At 51.9% G+C, this 18,087-nt stretch overlaps 1 protein-coding gene across 2 annotated transcripts in view; it reads right to left on the minus strand.

Moving 5' to 3' along the window:
* RPTOR (regulatory associated protein of MTOR complex 1) overlaps positions 1–18,087 on the minus strand; it is an 86,263-nt gene that overhangs the window by 47,580 nt on the left and 20,596 nt on the right. For both annotated transcript variants that reach the window (XM_080356491.1, XM_080356492.1), the window contains exons 6-11: positions 16,887–17,062; positions 12,192–12,251; positions 7,799–7,899; positions 6,807–6,951; positions 2,097–2,172; positions 1,898–1,999 (exon numbers count right to left, since the gene is read on the minus strand). In XM_080356491.1, the coding sequence (XP_080212617.1) occupies positions 1,898–1,999; positions 2,097–2,172; positions 6,807–6,951; positions 7,799–7,899; positions 12,192–12,251; positions 16,887–17,062 (660 nt within the window). The remainder of the gene's footprint in view (positions 1–1,897; positions 2,000–2,096; positions 2,173–6,806; positions 6,952–7,798; positions 7,900–12,191; positions 12,252–16,886; positions 17,063–18,087) is intronic.

Raw genomic sequence — 18,087 nt, forward strand, 5'->3', positions numbered from 1 at the left:
GCTGCTCGTGGCCATGGGCTGGGCAGCCCAGGGCAGGAGGCACCTGCACCGGACCGAGCGGCTGCTGCGGCTGCTCCGGGCTGGCGTGGAGCTGCTCTGGGCACCGGGACCGAGCGGCTGCTGCGGCCACTCCGGGCTGGTGTGGAGCTGCTCTGGGCACCGGGACCGAGCGGCTGCTGCGGCTGCTCCGGGCTGGCGTGGAACTGCTCTGGGCACCAGGACCGAGCGGCTGCTGCGGCTGCTCCAGGCTGGTGTGGAGCTGCTCTGGGCACCGGGACCAAGCGGTTGCTGCAGCTCCGGGCTGGTGTGGAACTGCTCTGGGCACCGAGACCGAGCGGCTGCTGCGGCCACTCCGGGCTGGTGTGGAGCTGCTCTGGGCACCGGGAGCCACCTCTGCCTGACCCGCCCTGCGCACAGCAACAGTTCCACATGGAAGTGGCTTCTCAGCATCAAAGGCCATTTACAACAGACCATTGCTCTGGCCTTGACAAAGCCACGCATCGCACAGCTGGCATCGTGGCCCTGCCACTCAAACACCTTTTTTCACCAGGGACACGTCCCAAATGGGAAAATAGAACCAACCTTTGCCAGGCACAGCAGCCTCGTCCAAGCTCCCAAGGAGTCACAGCAAAAAGACACTCAAAGGCACCCAAAATGCACTGCCTTCCCTCCCTTAATCAGCTGCCCTCTGATTCCAAGTACCTCAAACCTCTTCACAAGCAATCTTACTCTGCTATACAACTAATATGCTTCAGGTATAAGAATAATTACATTGTCCTAGCTCATTTTTGCTCCAGGAGGGAAAGCAGGTTCTCTGCCAGGTGACCTCTCCATTGCACTGCAAGGTGACACTGCTGCAGAGCGTTCTGCTGCCAAGGAATCCAGTGGGAAGCAGCGACGTGGTGCTGGAGCGGGAGCCTGACAGAGACAAACCTGCATCTGCTCACCAACTCATCTCTCAAGGCCTGGGAGGCTCAGCGAAATGAAGATTTGGTCTTACGAAGATTGATGGTGCTGTCAGTCTCAAACCAAGCGGGTGGCTAACAGGGAAGGTGAGTCTGCTCACATTCAGTGAAAGAAATCACATGTCCTTGTATAAGTGACCGGAACCACGTTCCTTGAAACAGAAAGACTAAATTCTGCTGCCTGGTGGAGACCACGGCTACCTCGACAAGGGTTCCCAATTCTGTGGATGCAGACTCCAGGGGAGGAGAGGGCAAGAGCAGATGGCAACTGAAATACGCACTGTGCCACAAACCAGAACTTGAAATGAAGTGTTATGTTTCTCCTGGATTTACTTCTCCTTTAAACAGATGAACTTTGCCTAGTCTAAGCAGATGTCTGCTGGAACTCTACACTCCTTCCAGGCATGGTCTTCAGAGACCTGTTTCTATGTTCTTGCAGCAAAATTTCAGCATCACATTTAAGGGAACACTTCCCAGGCTGTACCAGACAGAAAAAGAAGCCATTTCCAAATTATTTCCACTGCAGTAATGCCCAATTTCTGAAAGCAGAGAGAAGACAAAGTGTCTGCCTGACAGAGCTGGCAGATAAGAGAAGATGCTAAAGGAGAAAACACCAAAGATCTGCTACTCTGTGAAAACGCTGCTACTCCAGAGCAAACGAGGAGGCAGCAGAGCCTGATCCTGGGGAAGCTGCAAAAGGATGAGAGCAGGAAGCTTCGCTCAGAGGACAGAGAAGCCATGTGGGAAGAGAAGCTCTTTGTCTTTGTCTGCACAGGTCTGAGAAACGCAGGACGAGCTGTATCGAATCCCCAGGGTGTCCCCGGGCCAGCTGGCGGGCGGCAGCGCGGGGGCACGGCGCGGGGGGCACGGCACGGGGGCACAGGGGCATGGCATGGGAGGCGCGGCGCGGGGGGCACGGCGCGGGCTCTCACCTGCAGGACGATGGGCAGCTGCTCCGGGGGGTTGCGGTTCTCCACGCCCATGGTCAGCCAGACCTGGAACGCCGTCAGCTGCTCCGCGAAGAACGGGCTGTGCTGGGGGAGCGACAACACGACACGCGGCGGTCAACGACACAACAAAGACAGTAACTAGTTTGGGCACCTCTAGACTTGCAGTTTCTATCCAACTTACTCTAAAGGCAGTTCCTTCCTCGATAATTGTAGGTAACTGGGAAAGGCAAATATCCACTGCCAGGTCCCACGCTTGCCTAGGGAAAAAGGGGAAAGAAGTCATGACAAGTTACCCGTAAGTCACATCAAGGCAAATTTAAATTCTGATCACACAAATAACTGGACAAAGCAGTGTTGTCTGACGGTTACACTTACCTACTGTACTAATTGATGGCTAAAGTATTGCTACCTACAATATTTCAGTGTTACAGTCATAACGGCACATAAACTACAGGCAGTGGCCAAGGAACCTGTTGTGGCTGATTCAGATGCTGACAGTCACTCTGAACCACTCACAGCCTGAACGAGGACCCAACTGAAATACGGGCATTTGGTCTCTGAAGTTCCTAAAATACCCCTAAAAGAGTGAAGTAGGTGCTTTTAACCCCAGGAATCATTATCCCTGTCTATCCATGGACATCCCATTTCAGCAGATGAATTTCTGCACTTCTCTTTCAGCAGACACTAATTGACTCTCCAGATGCAGCTGCTCTCCCATGCCTTGTGGCCACCACGTGTTCACATCGATATGTTAAGCAATGTTTCTTCTCCCAGGAACACTGGCAGACGTAAGGCCATAGGTGATAATCAATACAGCGTATTTTAGTTACCTGCTCTAATAAGTTCTTAAATCACCTTGTTTTGAGTCAAACAAGCCTTCCGTTAGAACAACTGCTGAGCACAATCCATCCCATTAGCACAACTGGCAGCTGTTCTCAACCTAAACCAGCCTCTCCAATTAGACGGACAAATAGACGGCAGGGCTCCTGCGCTTCTCTGGGATCCAAGCGATGCAGCTTGTCCGAGCTGCCCCGCACCTCGTCCCGCTGTTCCCAGCCCCCACCTGTCCCTGGACAACACGCTGCCAATAGAATTAAGAGGTAATCAAGAGATAATCGAAGCACAGGCAACAAATGCTTCCCATGTGCCCAATAAAGACCCGTGTTGGAGACAAAATGTTTACACAGAGCTGATGAGAGAGATCTATGCTTGGTCGAGGCAAAGTCAATTAGTACAGATACAAAGATAATTTTACTTCAAGCAAAGAAGGAGTATTTCTGACTTTCGGGTTTCTTGCAGGGATGGGCAATACCACCTAAAGAATTTCTCTCAGACATTAGAAAATGTGGCTGTTAGCGCCTTTGAGATGAGTTTTACGACATGAGAAGAACGTTCAGAGATGAGAGACTGGAGCCTGGGCTGCCCACGACGGGCCCCGCACAGCTCGCTGCACCGACACCGAGCCGCCGAGCCCCACAACGTCACTTCGGGTCACAAGCACAAATACTCTATAGAGTAAAAACAGGCCATTAAATATCAACGTAACCACACAGCCAATGTCCCTCAATCTCTTAAAAGAGTAACCACCACCATAACATCTCAATGCTGCTTCTCCTCACAATCCAGAGAGCTGCTGGTTCCCATCAGCTGCATGCGAGAGACGGATCGGTTCAAACCAACCTGCTCAGCAGCCAAAAAGCGGCTGTGCCCCGAGGCAAACGTCCCCACACCTCCCCAAACCTCCCCAAACCTCCCCCTTTCCAACCACACAGCTGGGAGACTCATTCCTGAGCTGCCACACACCCGCCTCGCTGTGCTGGTGATAGATGAGGCATTAAACGGGCAATACAGTAATTAAAAGATCGAAAACAAGCCACAGAGGAATGGCGAAGGACCAACACCGCGGAGTGCGCGAAGGGAAGCAGGAGGAGAAAATACTTGTTACAGTCATGGGGAAAAGAGCGGCTGCTGGTGGGGAGGAGGAGCAGTGATTGACTGGTTTAATGTGCCAAAGGGAACTGGAAAGGTGGGCAAGTCCCATCCACATGCCCTCCAGACTGCAATTGCGTTGCTATATTATGGGTTTCTTTTCAGCTGGAATTTCCAGCTTGTTTTATTTGCAGTATGTTATGACTTTCTTTCAAGTAGAATTTCATGGTCGGTGTATACACTACTGCAGTATTTCTATTATGGACAAATCATAGCTCTTCCAAAGCATAATTAAGGTACTTCATTTTTAATATATGACCTATGCTAGGAAATATTTCCAAACACATTATTGGGTCTTTTCGAAGGCTGTGAATATAAGTTGTTGCCGAGAGCAGCAATATAAAATGCCTAATCCATCCGGGCAGAGCTGAGGATGCTGACAGGACATCACAGCTCCTGCGCAGCACACGCATGGCTCTCCGGCTGAGCGCACAGCCAGCCCATCTGCACACCGATACTAACGCCTGCAACACAGCTGTGCCCGCAGCAGCCCAGGACCGGGCTGAGAGCACAGCCAGCCCACCTGCACACCGATACTAACAGCTGTACCACAGCTGTGCCCGCAGCAGCCCAGGACCGGGCTGAGCGCACAGCCAGCCCACCTGCACACCGATACTAACAGCTGTACCACAGCTGTGCCCGCAGCAGCCCAGGACCGGGCTGAGCGCACAGCCAGCCCACCTGCACACCGATACTAACAGCTGTACCACAGCTGTGCCCGCAGCAGCCCAGGACCGGGCTGAGCGCACAGCCAGCCCACCTGCACACCAATACTAACGCCTGTACCACAGCTGTGCCCGCAGCAGCCCAGGACCTGCAGTGGGAGGCACCGCACAAACCGCCGGGGCCCAGCAGGGCCACACCTGAGCAGGTAAACCAGGAAAAGCCAATAACAGTAAGAAAGACACAAAGGAAGGAATGAAGTGCCATGTCAGAGCCTACAGCCAGGGCAGGCCCAGTGCCCGGTTCCTACAATGGGAAATCAGCGGAAATCAAAACATTGACAGACTGGGGGTCAAATCTGCCCTCAAAAAGTAAGTTTTCCCTTTTCCTCAACTGTTTGAAAGAAGAGTCAACAGAACGGGCAGCGGTGGGTCCCAAACCAACTGCCAGAACGGAATTCAACAGTCGGACATGCTGGGTATGAACATCTGTGCAAAGTGCCATTGAAACAGCCACCAGCAGAAACCTGCTGTATCCCACCGCGCCGCAACGCAGACGGAGGCTCAACGTGACCATCACACCACGCTGCTGGGAGTTTCCGTTCTTCCCCACGCTCCTCTGGCCAACTCCTGCCCCCACTCACACCACCCAGTGTGGCTGGACAGCAAATGGGTTTGGAGGTTTCAGACCAGGGATCCAATAGAAAATTCCTGAATGATAGGTAAACATAGGTGATTATTTTTAGAAAATATTTAAGCGAGTCCTCAATTAGTTTCTAAATCTGTCCTCACTAAAAGTTCATAATAATGAACTGAGCCACCTCTGATGAAAGTGGAATTTTCCCCTTTGCCAGATTTGCCTCAAACTGCACGTTTTTTGGAGGACACTGAATAAAGTGTGTCAAGGGATTCTGCGCTCACTTGCCGTCTACTGTGCCAGCGTTTGGGATTCGCACGGAGAAAAGCTCTGTGGGGGACTTTCCTGTAGGAATTTCACCTGGTGAAGCCTAAGGGGCAGCAACGGGGCCATTGTCCTGTCCTGTCTGGGGGACTTCACAAAGGTATTTCCAGCACCACTTCGCACCAGAACTACCCACAAGGAAAGAAGAGAAGGTGTTTCTAGAACCCACCGTGCTGTCCAGCAGGACCATGATGCAGAACAGGCCCCACTCAGGTTCCGTGGCTCAGCACAGGGATGGCAACAGCAGCTCCCAGCCACAGTCCCCGGGGAAACCAGAAATACAGGCTAGCAACACACCGGCGATGAGAACGAATTATCATCCGTAAGGAACCGGAAACAGAGATTTTTAATTTGCTGGCAAAAAGCAAGCTATACATAACTCAAGAAATTTACTGGTTGAATTTCAACATTTCCACTAAATGGTGTTCCGCTGCAGCCGCAGTCCCGTGGCCCAGGCTCTGCCACCTCTTGTCACAACAGCAGCCGAAAGGCACCTCGGCAACGCGGCGGCGTTTCAACCCTTCACGTACAGACGTCCCCATCCCTCATGTGCCATAACGGCAAAACAACTCACCGAATGACCCAAGCGCTTTCCTCCGAAGCTGCTGAGAGTGTGGTGTGCCGCGTCCCACGCACGGCGGGGCCGCCCCATCGCCCAAACTCCGCTCACCAAAGGCATTTGGCAAACGCAAATCAAGCCCGCACGGCTGACAGTTTACGGCCCTTTCAGCGAGTCACCCAGCTCTCATTTCCCCCTCCGGGATCTACATTAGCCTGACTGTACCAGCTCCTACTTTGCCAAATTTTGTACTGATCTATTCTTAATCACACTGTATGAAAAATCTGAAAGCAAGTATTTTTGTTATTACTTTTATGATTATTTTTATTATTATTATCCACGGGACATTGGTTTGATAGTGTAAAACCCTGTCTGAGAGCTTTTCGATAACTGAGCCACCTCCATTTCCATTAATCACCTTAAAAGCAACAGTAAAAGCAGATGAACTCTGCAGCAAAACATCTCTTCTACTTCAACAAGGCAAGCTGAGGATTTCCTCCGGGGCCTCGGCTCTCCCACCCCGCAGCCACAGGCCATGGGCTTTACTCGCTGACAACGAAGGCAGCAGATGCCCAACTTCTTTTCTATCTGGAGTGAAAGATTACACGGCTGAACTGAAGCCTCTGTGTCTCAGATTTACGTTCTAGCTCCGCGTGCCCAGGGAGGAAACGCGCCCGGAGCCGTTTCGGTTCTGGCGCCGGGGCCGCGCGCAGGACTCACCACATGGCGTGCATGTAGGTGGGCGGCAGGCGGGGGCTGCTGACCGGGGTGCAGTTGTACGACCTCATGATCCTCTCGGCCAGGAGGAAGTTGCGGAACAAACTGGCCACCAGCAGGTCCTGCCTGAACAGCTTCTGGAAAAGGTCTGCAAGAGACGCGCAGGTTACCAGAGGCGCAGCGTGGTGGCTCGAGCACTTCAGGTAACGGGCAAAACCATTTAAAACACTAAAACATGTTCATATTTTACTTCAGTAACAAGGAATCTACAACAGTTTTGCAGTGATGTGACAACTATTAAATGGATATCTGCCCTCCGAGTTCCCTTAAAACATCACATTTACTCTCCATTAACAGCACTAAATACTTTCTACCTCTGGTTGGTTTTTGCCTTTTCTGGATAAAATGCTCTTGTTGGTGTTTCAATTAAACTCAGCCTCCCTAAGCCTTTGGAAATGACTGAGGTGAAAAGGACCTGTGTGTACTATTTAATTGAGAGCCACACACCTGTGAGCTGGTAGTTTGATGTGCTTGTGAGAAGCCAAAGTGACCCCTAAAAGGCAGCGAATGTGCTGTTGTCTAGAGAGGCAAAGAGGAGCCTGTGCCGTACTGAGCGTCAGGGAGCACAGCCGGGACGTGCTGCCAGGTGCGGGCAGCCAGGCGCCAGAGCTAATTCCGAGCTGGGATGGAGTTGTGGGAGCCACGCTGTCCTACCAGCAAGGCTGCTCTTTGCAAATACAGTAAGAAATGAAATTATTCAAGCTAAAGCACCAGAAAAACCCTTTCTGGTTTCTAACACTCAGGTTGTTGAAATGCTTCTGGTACAAAGAGCACATTTCAAAAATTCATCTAGTCTTAAGACCCAGCCTGGTCTGTTCTGCCAGGATCAGGCTTTCATTTTCTCCCTACTCCAGGGTCCCAGTTCTCCCCCTCACCCCCCTCCCCAAACAAGCCATGCGCACCGTGCTGGAACCCCCGTCCCCGCCAGCTCCCACCTCTGGGCAGCACGTTCCAGGCGATGGTGTCTGTGATGGCCGTGAAGATCCAGTTCAGCTCGCCCAGGGGAGTCCTCCTGTCATTCAGGCGCCCGGGAATCCTACAGGTGGCGAAAAGAAACAAGTACATTCCTCTTCAAACCGTATCTTTTGAAATACACCCCCCAGCTCAGTCAAGGCTCAAAAAAGATCAAATTTCCAGAACTTTATTTGTTAACTGAGAATTAATGTTGCTAGACACACTTTCCTTATGCAAGATCCATTATGCTCAAATTTGCTTGTGAGATGAATTGTCAGATAAAGGACTACAAACAAGGAATTGTTCACGGGTAACTGAGCTACAGGAAAACATCTGGGAAGGTGCCAGAGATGTTGATTTCTGAGGGGCAATGGAAATGTCTTTTCCTTCAGAAGTGCCACCCTGCTTCACTTCATCCCCTGCTCGCTTCCTGCTGAAATATTTAAGAATAAATACCATTTGTTTTTATTGCATGGATCTTTATCATGAGAAAGTCACGGGGGGCACGTCTTGTACAACGAGTGGCCAAATAGTATAAGTGTCAAGACAAATGACAGGACGATCTGTGGCAACTGATCCTTCTGATATCTCGCAGTCCTATTTCCAGGCAGGTTCAGATAAGCATATGCTCTTGTACAAATACAATTTCTAAACCAGCGAGTAATTAACATCTTATAAAAAGTTCCTGCGTGTTGTGATGCACAGGTGCGAGCGGTGTTTGTGGGGACCCCGGGGCGGGCGGAGGGGACACGAGGCCACCCCACTGCTCCTGAGAGACCCCATAGCAATATCTGCATTGCAGAACAGCCGTGCAGCAACGCGGCGGCGCTTCAGAACCCAGAGCCGCGTGGATTGGAACCCACCGTGCCCCGCGCTGCGACCCCTCGCAGGCCCAACGCCGAGCTGCAGTCACTTCAGCACCAAAGCCAGTTTGCAGTGGAAATAGAGAAAGGGCGTTTCACAGCAGGGTTTGAATCCTTACACCAGATGGGGAGTTCTGCGCACGGCTCATGCCGAATTCTCTTCTGTTAAACGCAGGTTGGGTCGATCCGTATCTTACCGATGGCGTTGGGCAGGCACACCAGGCTGGCATCCACAGCGGCTGCTGGCAGCCCAGCCCTACAAACAACTTGTGACTTGAACATCTGCTTTCCTGGGGAACAAGGTGTGCTCCTCGGTTTTGTGTTTAACCACAAACATCTAGAGCTTCTTTTCATCTGTGTTTGGGCACACGTGTGCAGAGTCAGCACGCCACAGGTCCGGGACGGGCTTCCAGGAGCGATATCGCTGCCGTCCCAGCGTCACGTTCTGCCGGGACACGCAGCGGGAGCCGGGGCAGCCAGGACAGCGCAGAGCGGCTCCGGAGAAGCCGCATTTGAGGGAGGGCAACGGGAGGCAGCAGGGCGGGCTGGCTGGGCCGCTGTAACCCACAGCTCCGGGCCTCCGCTGCTCCTTCCACCACCCGACAGGCGCCGTCCGAGAGCGACCAGCGCGGCCTCTCGTGAGAAGCGAAGACTGCGACACGTCAGCGTCGCTGAGGAGCTCGTGCAAGGTGGAACCATCCATGTCCCTGTCAGACATGCAGCAAAGGCCCATGAATCACTTTAATGACAGGGGAAGCATTCACTTCAGAGGATGCCAGGTTTTCCCTTCAGATGGGCTCCAGCATTACCCCTGCTTTCGGAATACAATATATATAACACCGGGATACGCAATGTCATACTTAGACTCCAGAAGATGCTTTGGCACTGGTGTTTACCTGCAAACATCTGCAATAACCTTAGTATGGGGAAGTAAAATAAGTGTACTTGACTTTTCAGCCTTTCAGGGGAAAAAAGGGAGCGAGTGCAGCACAGAACGTGGGGAGATCGCTCTGGAAATCTGCCCTGGGCTGAGCTGCTCAGCCAGCTCAGCACCGTCCTCAGCCCCACACAACAGGAGTGACCCAGTCGTGTGGTGACTGCGCTCCGGGAGCCTTGGAAAACTACTTGAGAATGACAAAACTTTGGAGTTTCTTAAATGATTTGTTGGAGAGAGCTCAAAGCTTCGTACACTCGCGCTCGATCCCGTCGTGTCTCTGTGTAAAGATGCAAAAGAAGCGTTGCCATGAAAACCGTCCTCTTGAGCACCATCTCCACTCCTGTTGACAAGGGGCTTTGCCCACGCCAGAGCCTGATATCCTGTACCAATGCAGGAACTCAAATACTCCATTTCAATACAGGCACTTTCCCCAGCCAGCCCGAGTCTTCCTGCCCCCCGGCCCGTGCCCACCGGCACAGCACCCTTCACCTGCCGGCACAGCACCCTTCACCTGCCGGCACAGCACCCTTCACCTGCTGGTGCCGGCGCAGTGGATCCTGCCGCTGGCTCCAACTGGGAAACAAGAACGTTACAGTACCAACCTGCTGTGCCCCCATTTACCATCCTGAAGGCGGCTGATTAGCCGAGTTCTGAGGGCATGCACCAAAGGTATTTGTTATATTACCCGATAATTTCAGCATTTTCTCCAATTACATTCTTTTTGCTATGTGATATCTTGGGATTTTATTTTTCCTGCTTGAAATTGGCTCCTGCTCAGCCGTTACTCATCAATAATCAATAGACATCAAAACATGAATAATGTCCAGTCTGTGACGTTCGACAATACTTAAAGTGGAAACTAAATTAATTTTAGTCTCCGATTTGTTATTTCTGGTGCGTTAGAGGAGCGGTTTGGCTGGTGAGCGGCAGCGGGCGCTGGGCTGCGCTCCCGCCAGTGTCGTCCAAGTGTTCAGCGAAGCCGATTCTTGAGCCACCTGGCTCAGACCTTCCCTGACCCTCACCACATGTTCTTTGATTCAATACACTCTCGTAGCAATATGTTAATTGCAATTAACACAATGCAGTTGTTGCTCCAGAACACATTTATCTAGTGATATCACACTGACCACGAGCCCACGGGTTCCGGGGGAATTTCTGCTCCCTTTGCTGTCCCACAGCCACAGAGGCTCCAACCAACAGCAAACGCGCCCCAGCAGCTCCAGTGCGGAACGTCGACCTGCGACGCTCCAGCACGGCGGGGGCACCGAGGACCATCCCCAGCCTCAGCGGAATGCAAAACATGCCGCTTAACACACAGAGATTTACTACAGCAAAAACCAAACAAGAAATTGCAGCTGATGCAATCTCACCCTCACTGCGTCTGCTGAACAGAGCGTTTGGCAGCACAAGCAGTGAGTGATTGCTGCTCTTCACTACGCTGTACAGGAGCTTACTGAAAACCAAGCAAGTATGATAATACATTTATATTAAGAATTCACGCTTATTATCTGGGCTCCCGTTCTCCTAACGCCCTTTAAGATGCTCTTAGATTCCACAGTTTTCATCTTGGACAAAAGATGATAACGGGCCCCTGGGCTGTGTCAGAAGGGTTCTGAGTAATCTCAGCAGCAGTATTTCTAGAGTCAACGTTTGTCAGAAATGGAAGGAATGGTGTTTAATTAAGCACTCACAGCCAGTTTGCGTGTGTGTAGCAACGCTCCAAGAATAAGGCACTGAAACCCACCCGCAGGGAGCGCAGAACTCCTGCATCCCAAGCACCTCCTGCCCCGCCTGAGGACGTGCTGCCTTCTTACAGCAGCAACAACAAATCCCCAAACCCAGCAAAGACTACGCTGGCCAATTGTCATTATTTCCAAGTCTACCTTGTTTGTAGTAATCGAAGTACAAGTCAAAGCGCAGTTGCCTTGGTTCAGCAGTTTGCCTCAGCTGCCTGAGAACCAGTAATTACGCTCAAATATTGCTTGGATAACACGTTTCAAGGGTGTTCGGGCTGAAACACAACAACACTATCAGACAAAGACAGCAGGACAGCACAGCCATGAAGTGACAAAGTGTTTCTGATTCAGTGTTGTTCTGTTCATTGGTTGGCTCTGGTGACGTGGTGACGAGCATGTCTCCTCTGCCAACGCTCCCGTGGCCAAAGCCCACGCGGAAACAGCCACGTGCACGGCTCCGGGGCTGGAGCGCAGGAACACGACCCGTGTCTGCAGAGGCCGCTCCCCGGGCTGGGCTGGGATGGCAGCGGGAGCGGTGAGAGCCCCGGGGCTCTCAACCCCTGAGCAGCAGAGCCCCGCGCAGCCGGGACCCCGATGGGGCAGAGACTCACGCAGCCGGGACCCCGACGGGGCAGCCGAGACCCCTGTGGCACCGCTCCCAGCAGCCCCGCACTTCATTTCCCAAACACGCGGTGCAGCCAGCAATGCCAAACGCTGTAGGTGCGCACTCTGCGAGCAGCTTTCCAGAGAAATCACCTCGCAGACAAACATGAGAAATGCCAGAAGTAATGAGGAAATTAAGACCAACAGGAAAAAGAAATCATAAAATTTGGCTTACTTCTCTATTAAATCCAGCGTGACTCCTGGCACCAGTCTGACACTCTTCTGCATACAGAACCTGTGGAGAAGAGAATAAAAATAAAACATACTAATTGAATATTTAATGACAAGGTTCTGTGGAAAGAATATGGAGGAAGGTTTCTTTATTACAGTGTGTCTGCTTTTAAAATGGTGTTTGGGTATAAAACTTTGCCACAGCATAATAAGAATGAAACGAGGCCCTCAATATTCGTCACGCTCATGATTATGCGGCGATTTCCATCGTGAGGTGTCAAAACTGGGGTATTGCAGCTGTCAGCGTGACGAGTTTCCCAGCGCGGAGCGGGGAAAAGGGCTCGCGGGCAGCAGCGCGGCCCCGAGGGAGCGCGGGGGCTGTGCTGCTGGAATAGCGATGAGCCGCGCTCCCCGCAGAGCTCGGCACTGCCGGCGGAGCGGGAGCAAGGGAACCGGAGGATGCGCCGAGTTCTAACACCACAGTCACTTCATTAAAAAAAGTGCTGACTCCATTTCCCCAGCATTACAAACAGCAGCACTCGGGGAACGTGCCCTGGACAGCGCGCAGTCCCGTCGGCAGCACCACTCGCTGCGCCTTGGAAACCCCCAAGCCCACAGAGCTTGGGAACCCACTCTCTACTGTTTCATGAAGAATTTACCCACCAGTGTAACACAAGTTGCTGTTTTGTGCCAGAGCAGGGAGGGTGGTAGCGGGGGGTCGGTGGTACTGGCAGGTCAGTGGTACCGGGGGGTCGGTGGTAGCGGGGGGTCGGTGGTACCGGGGCTCAGCTGCCCAGCACACCCGCCTTCCGCGTCCAGTGTCACCCGGAGCCCCCCCTGCTACCAGAGCCACCTTCATAGGACAGAACAGTTGAACAAGCCATGTAGAGCCCACATCTGAAACGTCGAGGACCCTCCGGTTCTCTTGTGGCATCCCCCGCTGGCAGGACATCTGTTCTGCCCTTACAGGGACGGGCTCGGGGAAGCCAAGTGGTCTCCAGGCTGCTTTTCTGATGCATGCACCATCCGCCACAAAAAAACCTCACAGAGCCATCTACAAACACTGCAGAGGGAGCCCCAAACAACCTGCTAAAATACAAAAGCCTTACGGCAGTGCTTTCCAGAACCGCGCAGGGAAACACCCTCACCCGAGAGCCAGAGCCGCGGGCGGGACCCAGCCCGGCAGAACCAGGTCACTGCGCCCAGGCTGCCGCCTCCGACAGGCCGGGGGTGCCCAAGGCTCTGTAGCTCCTCTCACCGCCTCCACGCTACGACAGATCTCAGAGGACCACAGCAGAGCCAGCGCAACCTTGTGCTGTCACGCATTTGCTTTCTACAAATAAAACCAGAGTCCCAAGACCCGCCATGTCATGCAGTACTCTGGATTTACTTCAGAAGCCTCTCATCCCAGCTGTGATTTAACCTCACTCAGCAATATTTCACAGGCTCACGGATTAACAGGACGGTGCTCCACGCTGTTGCAAGACACAATGTAAAATAAGGGTGAGCATCTTAACCCTGGAAAGAGACTGAGAACGGACACACAGGCTCTGCCTGGCAGCAGAGGCCGCTTGCCACAGGGCAAACAGACCCCCAGCCTCCGTTTGCGGGGACTCTGCTGAGCACAAAGCCTTTGCGGGCAGCTCACGGGACTAGAAGCAGAAAGCAGACGCTGGGACACACGACTGAAGAGCCGGCGTGTCCCACCGCAGCAGCACGGACGCGCCTCTGGGGTGACTACAAACAGCGGTTTCCCTTGGAAATGCCGTCATGCAGCACTTCCATAGGACCGCACCTGGGCAACACAAAATAACCTCCCATTTCAGCTATTTCATTTGAGCTCGTGGCTCCTCAAAGAGGACAAAGCAAGCAGACCGAGCAGTGAAAGCACATTGTGCCCCGAGCACGGACCCGTGGGACGTTCGCCAGGCCGGGGCAAAGCGGCAGCGCTTGCGGCTCCTGTGTACGCGGGCCTGTCGCAGTACCGCTTTCAAAGCACCCACCGCTGCCCTGAGCGCTCCCAAAGAGGGTAGTTCATTACAACCCAATTAGCCAGTAGCAGACCATCTGCATTTCCTCTCGAGCAACCACTGGCTGCCAAGAAAATGTACCCGTAAACAAAATGTTCCTCATCCTGTGTCTGCAGCCCCTTCATCACTCCAAACGCTCCAAACGTGATGTCTCAAGAGATGGTTGGTGTCATCACCACAAACATCAGGCGAAACGCGTTAGAGCTGCGTGTAAACACACCAATCAATGCCAGAGAATAACAAAAGAAACCAGAAATACACATAATACTCAGCTGGAATCTGCTCAGATACCACAGGAATGTGTTGAAACTCCATTTAGTTTATCTAAATAAATTTGGGACAGAAGATCAGCTCCGTTAACCTCCCAAAACCTCCAGCAGAAGTGCAAAATAAAACACATTAGAAAAAAGCACCTACACTTGAAATGTTTGCTTTAATTCACCTATAGCTGTCACAGATCAAACTCTTTTCTCCCTGCACTTTCAAGTTTGCTGTATTTGGGTTCTGATGTATCAACGGCATCTCCGACACTCCCGAGTCTGAGGAGCTCCCAAGGTTCTTGCTTCCTTTTGGTTGGGGGTTTTCCAGCACTTCTCGGGAGCTCTGTGACTCTTCTGAGTTGGACTCCAGGATTCAACCCAAAGGGTCTTCATGACAACGTGGACAAGGCCAGTGTCCTGCTGGGTGAGACTGTGCAAACGCAACTGCAGCCTAGGGGGTGGACTGGATGATCCAACCCCTGACATTCTGTGATCCTGTGATTAGGGACTGATGAACACACAAGCACGCGACGTGCTACTGATCACACCTTCCAGCAGCAGCTTTTCGCTTTGGACAGCACGAGAGCCACAGATCTGGGTAAAACCGCACCAAACGTGTACTCGTTTCTGCCTGTTTCTGCAATAGCTGCAGCCACCTTCCGATCAGCGCCTATCAGTCAAGATTAACCGTCACTACGGCTTATCTCTAAGCTGGCCTCATATACAGCTATATATAGTCACGCACATTAGGAGCAGTCACTGCACAGGCCGGTGACCGGTCTGGAGTGAGGCAGGTCCAGCCGCGGCCTCGGGGCCGGCGGCACCGGCGGCACCGGCGGCTCCGCACCCGCGCCCCCCGGCTCTGCCCCGCAGCCATCGCTCTGCCCTGGAATGACACCGAAGTGGATGCAGCTGCAGCTCCATTTGATAAGTGATTTCATCCATCAGTTGTTTACTTAAAATACAGAGCGCAAAATGGGATGTATAGAAATGTATTCATCAAACTTTTATTTGCCCATAAATTCCGTATATGAAACCTCATTAACCAGTCAGTCCAGAATTGCAAAAATGTTATATTTCAAAACCAATCCTGCAAGGCTCTGGATCAGCTTTGGTAAAAGGGCTATGCTGAAGCAAAAGAGAAGTTTTAAAGACCCGGGTTGATATACTGATCTCTGGTGCACGGGCTGCTCTGGGACAGCAGGACGCAGTGCGCCCCAGCAGCCTGGCTGGAACAGCAGTGAATAACGCTCTAAAACGAGCGCTGATTATTTACAGGACTTGCACGGATAAAAATACAACCGCAATAATGGCAATCAATAGAGAATATAAAAGGAGCATAATCTCCATCAGACAATAGAGGAGAAATATTTTGTGTGCAGTAAGCAACACACATCATCATTGGATTAGACGCAGTAGGAAACGCTTTACTGTCCAGGGGTTTGCGTGGCGTCTACTGCACTGACCCCAAGAACAGCTGAGATTCAGCTTCAAATCCTCCCCGAACACGAACGAGACAAGTCTGAGAATACCTGGTGCTATGGCGGGTGGAGCTGCGCCAGCACCTGCCCGATAACCCCCCGCGACCCCACAGAGATGGAGCGACAGGAAATTCCCCAACAGATCAGGACATCAGAAAAGCCCCTTTCTCAGTATATAAAAAACATGTGTTTAACGCAGTTGTGTAAGCAGTTTATACGTTTGGAGGGGACTCCAAAGCAAAGCAGCCCCGCTCAGGGCGCCCGGCGCTGCCGGGGCTGGTGCGGCACACGCGGAGCAGCGCGGGCCTGAGAGCCGCCCAGCAGCGACACGGCTCAGCTTGCCACAAACCCGCAACACCCACCACACCAGCGCAGACAAACCCTCGGTGCCGGCAGATCCCTGTCCGTGCGACCCTCCCCGCTCCGGGTCCCAGTCCCGGTCCTGGAACCCGGAACGCTCCCGCTGGCTGCACAGCCTTTGGAGCCGCCTCCCAGTTAACTCGGCACGTCAGTCTGTAACATCTTTCTTTGGTTCATCGCTCAGATTCTTTCACTACGGCATTATTTAACGCTGCTGCATTATTTACAGCAACCGCAATATTTGGAATATGATTTGTACAAAGGACAATTTACAAAAAGTTATATTGCACTATGGACTGTTTCTGCTCTCTGAAGAAGCAGATATTTAATTCCCAGAACAGTAAATCCCTTAATCTGAGCAAACCCAGATATTGAGCTGGAATCTAAAACGTAATAAGTAGAAGATAACAATATTTTCACCTTTCTAGCTCTGATTAATAAAACGCCATCCCAAATGCATAGTTCAAATCCTGTAATCCAATACCGCGGAATGTTAGGATGGATGAAGCATGTGGACGAGTGAGTGGATCACAGCAGAGGAGCTCAGCACCCGCCGGCACACACTCACCAGCGCAGCGCGATCTTGATGGGCGTGGTGAGGCAGGAGGTGAAGAGGTCGGCGGGCAGGTCGGGGATCATGGGCAGCAGCTCGCTGGCCTCGCAGGCCGCCAGCTGGATGCAGTTCTTCATGGAGGGCGGCAGCGGCATCTGCGCCAGCGGGTGGTTTGGGTTGATCGCAGCCACCTGCGGAGAGCGGGGCAGTTACTCGCCTGGGGGCTCGGGCACGGTCGCCTCTACGGCACTTTGACAACAACCAACAGAGAGCTTCAAAGTTCAACAGAACTTGCAGAAATGCCGAACTCTGGTAGCACCAGCCACAGCTTTACCTCATGTGTGACTAACAATACTCCGGTCTTAATCAATGCTTTAGTAAAACAGTTTGAGGTCCCTACATGTATTCCTCTGGATGGAAAAAGCAAGGTAATTTCTGCTCTAAACAGCGAGTGTTACATTGAAAACCAGCCATCCCAAAGTGAGGTCTTTGCAGCACAAGATCTAGAGCTGTTCTAACGAGACACCATTTGCCAAGACTCAATTAGTTTATATATAATTGGAGTATTATCACCTCTTTAAAATCCTCAGAACTGAGAGACATGTCAGCGCAGATGCTGTGCTGCTGTTACCAGTTCTAGTAACCTGGGTTTACAGTTTCATGTTCTTCCCAAGCCAGAGACTTTAGGAATTCCTCATCTTGGAGAGGAATCGGGGAATAATCTCCATGTCCCAAGCTATCGGACTGGTTTATTTCAGTAGAATGGAACATGCACCTGCCAAAGAGTCACCACAAAAGCATCTCCAAAAATGGAACTTAGGATGAAAGGCACTAGAGCCAGGGATACTGTTCATGTTTGCCTGAAGGTTCTATTTGTGACAGTCTGCTGCCTGATGAATTAACATTCCTTCCTTGAAGCCGTTGGCTTGTTTGGGCTCTGGGAGGTGGGGATTGTTGTTGTTATTGTTTTATACATAACCAGATCCTAGACTTTTGCATCTAAAATAAATATGTCTAGTTCACCTCAGCAGAAAAGACCATTAGGGCCTAAATTGATTCTATTAACATTACCATTTAATTAGCTCTTCTATTAAAAATGATTCCAAGTTTAATAGGATAGGAAACTGAACCAGAAAGACTGGGGTGGCAAAATCATCTGCAGATTGATTTGCCTCCCCTCACGCTCCAAGCGCGCTGCCCGCGGCGCAGCGAGCCC

This window comes from Nesoenas mayeri, assembly GCF_963082525.1.
Source record: "Nesoenas mayeri genome assembly, chromosome: 19".
NCBI lineage: Eukaryota > Metazoa > Chordata > Aves > Columbiformes > Columbidae > Nesoenas > Nesoenas mayeri.